Raw genomic sequence first — 8,850 nt, forward strand, 5'->3', positions numbered from 1 at the left:
CATCGTGTCAACGTCATGCATGTGCTGTTTGCTAATCCTTCTCATAACGCGAATTCCGTCACCGAGTTCGACTTTCCTTGTTTTGTTTGCTATGATTCCGTGATTTTCTGTTGGTTGCTTTTCTGCTGTGCGAATAAATGCAAAAAAAAAACTTTCCTGGGACTGTGGAGTGCGAACGCGAACGCGAATTTCGTCTTGCCAATCCTCCGTATTATTACACAGCAAAGAGTAACAGTTACTGGTCATTGAACTGTTCATGTACTCTTTGGAAGCAGAAAAATCAGGCAGTTAGAGTAAAAATCCTCGTTCTTGGATCAGTCTTTTTTCTCCGCATTGGAATTAGACAAAATTCTCTAGAACTATTAGCAAGAGCCCACAACCCCAGAGGTTATGGAGTCTTCGGTAAAGGTATAGTTTAGGGTCCCAAATTATTTTAGTGGGTCAGCATGCTCTACAGAGTCCCAGGCATGCACATTACACATAGGCCTTGGCCACAACTGACATCGATGTGGATGGACAACCATTGGTGTATGCAAAATCACCTTACGATGCGAACGAAGACGGCGCAAAGGACCATGAAAATCGCCTGAGTTTGAAGCTCGGTGACGGTGATGCCGTGCGTGTCTTGAACACCTCCATGGGCAAGGGATGGTGGTGGGTAGAAGTCGATGGCGAGTCTGGCTACGTTCCATCATCATTCCTTGGCACTGAGGATGACCTGCGCGGCGCGGAGGAAGCCTCCTGGCAGAACGACGAATATTTTGACTTCTACCCACCACCTTCCCTTGCCCATGGAGGTGTTCAAGACACGCACGGCATCACCGAGCTTCAAACTCAGGCAATTTTCATGGTCCTTTGCGCCGTCTTCGTTCGCATCGTAAGGTGATTTTGCATACACCAGTGGTTGTCCATCCACATCGTATTCGATGTCAGTTGTGGCCAAGGCCTATGTGTAATGTGCATGCCTGGGACTCTGTAGAGCATGCTGACCCACTAAAATAATTTGGGACCCTAAACTATACCTTTACCGAGTCTTCCTATTAGGAAATTAGGCCACCTGTCTTGTACTGCTCTTTCCCCGGTCTCCGAGACTCAACACTTGCACGCCAGATATGAAAGAAAGAAAAAATCAACTGAGTCACACCACCACGACTCGGACCAGGGACCTTACTATTTGCGAGCAATGCTAGAGAGGCTAACCAACTAGAATGACCAGGGAGTCATCAAATATTCGACGATTCCCTGGTTACGGTTAGAGCCTTGGAGTGCGGCGTTGTCTTCTCGCCTCTGCCTTAATATGCCGCACTTCTCTCACGCCCCTCACGCCGGGGGTCCGCCAATATCAACTGTGGTGATCAACAATCACTAATGACACAATACAAAGATCATTAGAATTTAGAATGAGACAATGCGCTACAAAGGAACATAAGAAAAAAAGAAACTCAACATCTTGAGTCTGAAGGATGAGCGCGAGCCTCTGCACGTGGGGTAGAAAACAAGCAGAATGTGGGGTCAAATGTAAAGCCAACAGGACCATGCATAAGCAACACCGATGATAAATCTGTCGACTCAGGCACACGGTACTGATTGCTGTAACTCAGCCGGGGAAAGTTCGGAGTTGCAACATATCGCAATGCACAATAAAATAGCGGTGGGCGTGAACAAACCTGCTCACGGCAAGGCAGAGGCCCGAGAAGAGTTGTAAACAATAGATATCCTGGTCAAGCAAACCATTATCGTCACGAATACAAATTAACTAACATGTTCAATTCCTGTGACTAGAAAAAAAGAGTATGTTGTCATGAATGTCACCACATCATGAAGACTACTTCATATCAATTTGAAGTTGCAAGTATAGACTCCCGCATTGCATGATCATATCGTAATTAATCAACAGACAGTCCAACTTGCCATAACATTTTATTATCATATTCCAAATACATTTGAGTTGGGACTTACGATGTCCAACGACGACTCTGATTACCCAGCTGATGGCACGCGTACATTGTGAATCCGAGTATTCCCAATGTCGCCTCCATCTCATCATATAATTATACTCTCCTGCATGTTTGTCTCTGCTGCTCATCACAAACTACTTAAATCTGAACTTGTTTTCTTCTTCTCTGAATGCACTCGTTGCTAGCTGCCGAGATTTGTTTTCTTGTAGTTGCATCATTGCATTCCGCTCCGCGCTTGCATGATGCACGCACGCACACACACATACGGGGGTGGTTGGCAAGTTTTTTGATTGTGGTTGAAGGTGAAGTTTTTAGAAAGGAAACTGTGGTATGAGAATGAGTCTGATGAGTCTGTCTTCCCCTACCGTTCTCGACATGGTGCTGTAGAGACCAGGATTTGGAACCAACGCGTCCAACAACTTTCGTTTTTTTACGATGGACGGAGAGGTTGAACAGACAACAACGAACGATGGAGAGGAGTCCTTGGATCAGACGACTGAGAAGCAAAGCACATCTCACGTCCTGGACCAAGTGGTTTACAACGACCTAGTCAAGAAGCGAGGCAGGGCCAAGGGAAGGGTGACGCGAGTAAGGAGGAGGATCGAACATGAACTCCGTAAAACGGAGGAGAAATTCGTTAGTCTGTTGTCACTTCAGAGTGATGTTGAGAAAATCCTACCCTTGATTGACACAGTGAACGACCTGTCCGAGCAGATTGGTACCCTGCTGGAGAACTGCGAGGCAGACGAGCGTGTGGAAGACGCACTAATTGATTTGGAAGCCTGGGATGATGGCTTTGACCACGAATGCACAAGTGTGTCGGACGCACGTGCACTACTCGACTATAGAGGGGTAGGGACACATTCACCAGTGGTGACGGAGCTTGCTGCAGAGGCAGCAACACCCCAGAAGGCCACCCGGCACGATACAACACAGGAGGTAGTGGTCGTGGACAGTGATGGGACGGACAGGCCCACGGGCGAACTGCTGGAATCAAAGGAATTGCCGGCAACAGGCACGGGCGACACGGAATCTGCTGCAGGCAGACTGGACAGCCCTAGCACGGGTGTGGAGGCAAGGCGTAGCACAATGTCCACAGGCACGGACATCAGTGCTACTACTCAGAACCCTGTGGCTCAGGCTCAGCATACGGATACAACACAGGCCCAGCCAACTGTCCCGACACCAACCAATTCCCCGGACATGATACAGGCCATGGCATTAGCGGCAGCCCACGCTGCAACCGCGGCAGCTGGCCTCAGTACTGCCCCACAGCCATCACGCCTCAATGTCCAGCTGCCAAAGCTGACTCTACCGTCCTTTTCTGGCAAGGTGATTGAGTGGCCAGAGTTTTGGGAGCGATTCCAGTCTTCCATCGACAACCAGCCCATTGCGGATGTCAGCAAGTTCTCATACCTGAAATCTTGCCTTTCCGGCGATGCGGCGAAGGCCATAGCGGGCATCTCATTGACAAGTGCAAACTATACCACCGTCAAGGATCTGTTGAAGACGAAGTATGGTTCAGCGGAGATCATCATTGCATCCCTGTACAGCCGTTTGGAAGCACTACCGGCACCACCCAACAGGCCCATGGAGATCCATCGAAGTTTCGAAACTGTGGAGTGTCTCCTTCGACAGCTGGAAACACAGGGAGAGAAGTTGGCAGATCAACGTCTCCTGTGCCAAAAGCTGTGGGGCAAGGTTCCACTCGAGGTTGCCACCAAGTTTGAGGAGTGGCGTGGTATCAGCAACGCCGGCCAGCCCTGGAAACTAACCACTCTACGAGAGTATATGGCCAAGTACACAACTCTACAAGAGCAACTCCGCCAGCGGACTGGCCAAGGCCCTCCGAACAAACCTGACGCTGTTGGAGTGCAGCCAAAGCAACTCTTTAGCACAGCGGATGCACTGGCAGCTCACCCTGATACCCAAGGACGACCACAACGTTCCCGTCGTGGTTGCATATTCTGCGATGGCCAACATATGGACAACGATTGCTCACGCTACACATCTTCTGCTGCCAGGAAACAACGATTAATGGAGCTACGTCGTTGCTTTATTTGCTTGGGTTCCGGTCACCGCAGCCAGGAATGTTACCGACGGCAAACACAGACCTGCCGGATGTGCAAGCGCCCAAGTCACCATCACCATACCATCTGCTCGCAGAGTCGCCAGCCATCTGGTGTAGGTTCACATTCCACCCGACGAGCTGACGGTTCATCTTCCACGGCAGCGGTGGCAGCTTCTGACACTACAACCGCTACGTGCACACCCACTCAGGTTCCAGGTCAGGCAGTTGCTTCGGACCAGACAGTTGCTTCGGACCAGTCATCGTGTCTCCTGCAAGCAACAGGATCAACTGTCACACTCCAAACCGCCACAACGAATGTGCAAGGCAACAATGGTACAATCACCACCGCTCGCGTTCTTCTTGATTCAGGCAGCCATCGCACGTACTTCACGGAGGCTTTGGCAAGGCAGCTCTCCCTGCGCCATACTCGCCATGAATGGCTGTCCGTGTCAACCTTTGGTGCCACCAAACACCACACAGCACAGGTACCGATCTCCGACCTGTTCATTCATCTCAAGGATGGTACAACGAAGGCCATCGAAGGCAGCGTCTTACCGCACATCACAAACCCGGTTCTCCGTCCTGCGGTTGCACACCCCGACATCACGACCTTGCAGCAACTGCAACACGACAACCAGTTAGCTGATGCGATTAACGCCGAAGATGAACGGCTAAAGATCGACATACTCATTGGGTCTGATTATCTGTGGGACTTCGTGCAGGGCCATGTGCAACCTCTACCATCAGGCCTCAACCTTCTGCCAACCTCCCTCGGCTACGTGGTCACCGGCAAGACGGACACCTCTCCCACCACTGCCCTACCGGCAACCACTCTGATCGCAGCCGCAGCCGACGTTTCACACGAGGAGGTTCTGCCTCTTAAGCAGTCCATTCCGGATTTGTGGAGCCTCGAAACGCTTGGGATAGAGCACCCGTCTCCCGTGAAAGACGATGACGTAGCCTTGCAACATTTCCACTCAACAGTGGAGTGCACCGATAATCGCTACATCGTTCGCTGGCCATGGAACGGCCAGCAGCAGTTTCTCCCGGACAACTACGGATTGACGTTGGGCCGGTTCCGGACTCTATCGCGGCGGCTAAGCACCGACTCGTCACTACTTGAGCAGTATGACAAGGTGATCCAGCAGCAAGCCGACATGGGCATCATTGAGCAGATGACACCGGATTCTGTCACTGGTCCGCAACTCCATTATCTACCCCACCAGCCAGTTCTAACTCCAACGAAGACGACGACCAAGTTGCGTGTCGTTTATGATGCCTCGGCCAAGGCACGGCGTCACAACAAGAGCTTGAACAACTGTCTGCTACGTGGACCCGTGTTGCTCCCCAACCTTGCCGGAGTTCTTATGCGACTCCGCATCACACCAATTCTGCTGGTAGCCGATATCGAGAAGGCATTCTTGCAACTTGACATCTGGCCGCCAGACCGGGACGTGACACGCTTCCTATGGTATCGCGATCCAACTAATCCCACAGCAACTCCGGACAACATCGCGGTCTATCGGTTTCGGAGAGTACCGTTCGGCATCGTGAGCAGTCCATTTCTGCTAGCGGCAACAATCCAACACCATCTAGCAAATGATGAAGATGCGGATGTCGGTCGCTTGGTGTCCCGCAATATCTACGTGGATAACGTATTCATCGGTGTCGACACCCCGGAAGAAGGGTACGATATGTGCAACCGAACTACATCCGTATTCTCTCGCTCGTCCATGCGGCTACGTGAGTGGGCATCTAACAACAGCCACGCTACGACAGCTATGGATGCCAAGGAAAGGGCACAGGGCGACAGTGTCAACGTTCTTGGAATCACGTGGCACACCAAGGATGACAGTCTACAGCTCGCTTGTCCTCGAACCCAACCCAGCACCGACCCGGTTTGGACTAAGCGCGCTGTCCTGAAGTATGCTGCATCATTGTACGATCCATTGGGACTGGTTGCTCCGGTCACATTTCGTATCAAGGTCTTCTTACGCTCTCTGTGGCAAGCTGGTATGGACTGGGACACTGTCTTGACTGGACACCTACTGGACACCTGGCTGACCCTCCATGCAGCCTCGAGCGAGGTCAGCTCGTTATCGTTCCCCAGGCAAATCAACCCAATTGCTAATGGAACCGATGCTACCTACCAGCTACACGTCTTCACCGATGCGTCACAACTGGGCTTTGCAACTGTGGTCTACCTCCGCACAACCATAGCCATGATGACAACCTGTGAGCTCCTCTTCGGCAAGACACGTCTTGCACCGCTGAAGTCCAAGGACGGCAAGCCTAACGGTCTCACCCTGCCACGGCTGGAACTACTTGGCGTGACGATTGGTTCACGGGCAGCCCGATTCTGCAAAGATGAACTCGATCTCCCACTTACCAGCATCACCCTATGGACGGACGCGCGTTGTGTTCTGCATTGGATCAAATCATCCAAGCCACTGTCCGTATTCGTGGCCAACCGTGTGTCAGAGATTCGTACTTGCGGCGAGTTCTTGTCCTTCCGCCATGTTCCTGGAGAGTGCAACCCTGCTGATGTCGCTAGCCGAGGCGGTTTGGTGGCCGATCTTCAGGAGTCATGGTGGCACGGTCCGGACTGGTTACGCACCACATCAGATCACTGGCCAGACGAGGACCTCACACTCTCAGCTGACGAATCCGACCTAGCCAGCAAGGAGGAGCAAGCACCAACGCTTCATACCGCAAGCCTGGTGACTGGTGGCAGCGATCGTGCTACTGACCAACCTAGTCCACACACCATTCCATCTGGTCTCGGCAGCGTGCTTACGAGAGCAAGCAGTTTGAGGAAGGTCCTGAGAATCACTGCTCTGTGCATGAAGTTCCTGAAGAAACTGCGTCCCAACTCACCACGTCTCTCTCAGATCAGCAACAGCTACGACATCGTGTCACAAGACATACAGGCTGCGCGAGATTGGTGGACTCGAATGGTACAACGCGAGGCCTTCCCTGACATCTTCAAAGCTATCAAGACCAATGCCAAGCACAGTTCAGTTGCTAACCTTGGTGTTGTGATCGACGACAACGGCATACTGCGATGCGCCGGAAGACTGAGCAACGCTGAACTACCAACTGACCAGAAACTACCGAAGCTGCTACCAACGTATCACGCGTTCACGAAGCATGTCATCAGCGAAGTCCATGGACGGCTTCTGCATGCAGGTGTTCGACACACCCTGGCCCAGACAAGGCAAGAGTTCTGGATCATACGTGGCCGTGCTATCGTTCGCCGTATCCTGGATCAGTGCTCGGTTTGCCGAAGACACGAAGGGCGTCCGTTCAAGTTGCCGTCCATGCCCCCATGGCCCAAGGAACGGATTACCAGAGCACTTCCATTCACGTACGTTGGTCTTGACTACCTCGGACCGCTATTGATCCGCACCGGCACGGAGAAAGGCAAGGTATGGATCAACCTAGTAACCTGCCTAACCACACGAGCTGTACACCTGGACATAGTCTCTGGCCTATCTGCAGCAGCCTTCTTGAACAGCATGAGACGGTTCGCGGCGAGACGAGGCAAGCCAAAGTCTATTGTGTGTGACAACGCACCCCAGTTCAAGTTGGTACGCTCTGTCCTGGACGATCATCTGAAGCTGATTCTTGCCAACCCAGACCTGCTATCGTATCTCTCAACGGAGAATATCGAATGGAGCTTCACAACAGAGTTTGCGCCATGGAAGGGCGGTGTGTACGAGAGGCTGGTGAGCATTGTCAAGAGAGCCTTGAGGAAGAGTCTTGGAAGGTGCCTCCTGACTCTAGACCAGCTCGCAACCCTGACAGCCGAAGTGGAAGGCATGATCAATACGAGGCCGCTCACATATGTTGACGACGACGATGTGTCCTCATTCTCACCCCTGACACCGTCACATTTCCTCTGTGGAGGAAGAACGGCAACCGGTTTTCAGACGGACAGCGACGAGGAGGACGGTCCGGAGACACCAGCAGCCAAGGTCACGAGGATGTGGAAACGGCAACAGATACAACTGGATGTAGCATGGAAGGTGTGGGAAGATGAATACCTCCCTGCTCTGCGCGAAGCATCAATGAGTCAACACCGACAGTCACGGAGTAGCATCTCTCGGACACCAACAGTCGGAGAAGTGGTCGTAATCCAAGAGACCGGCCAGCCACGTGGAAGTTGGAGACTCGGCAGAGTGGTAGAAATCTTACCTGGAGTCGATGGCCAAGTCAGAGCTGTCAAGCTGAAGACGGCTAAATCGAAGGCAGTGTTGTCGAGACCGATCAGCAAGCTCTATCCGCTCGAGCTGCACGTTGTGGATGACGTCGGAGCAGTGGAGGCTGGTGATATGGAACACCGCCCGGCACCGGCGACGGCTATGGAACAGGCAATGGCGGACGAAGCTGCTCCAACCATGTTCCAGCCTAGGCGGGCAAATCGCAAAGCAGCAGAGAAGGCCCGTGAGCGTATCGCAGAGTGGGTAAGATAACTTTCGTTGTCGGGAATGTCATGAATGTCACCACATCATGAAGACTACTTCATATCAATTTGAAGTTGCAAGTATAGACTCCCGCATTGCATGATCATATCGTAATTAATCAACAGACAGTCCAACTTGCCATAACATTTTATTATCATATTCCAAATACATTTGAGTTGGGACTTACGATGTCCAACGACGACTCTGATTACCCAGCTGATGGCACGCGTACATTGTGAATCCGAGTATTCCCAATGTCGCCTCCATCTCATCATATAATTATACTCTCCTGCATGTTTGTCTCTGCTGCTCATCACAAACTACTTAAATCTGAACTTGTTTTCTTCTTCTCTGA

At 51.8% G+C, this 8,850-nt stretch overlaps 1 protein-coding gene across 1 annotated transcript; it reads left to right on the top strand.

Moving 5' to 3' along the window:
* Positions 1–2,393: 2,393 nt before the first annotated feature.
* Positions 2,394–8,504, top strand: LOC135807649 (uncharacterized). The gene has a single exon (XM_065321246.1). The coding sequence runs from the start codon at positions 2,394–2,396 to the stop codon at positions 8,502–8,504; it is 6,111 nt and encodes a 2,036-aa protein (XP_065177318.1).
* Positions 8,505–8,850: the final 346 nt, after the last annotated feature.

The sequence above is a fragment of the Sycon ciliatum genome, chromosome 1 (assembly GCF_964019385.1).
Source record: "Sycon ciliatum chromosome 1, ocSycCili1.1, whole genome shotgun sequence".
In the NCBI taxonomy this organism is placed as follows: Eukaryota; Metazoa; Porifera; class Calcarea; order Leucosolenida; family Sycettidae; genus Sycon; species Sycon ciliatum.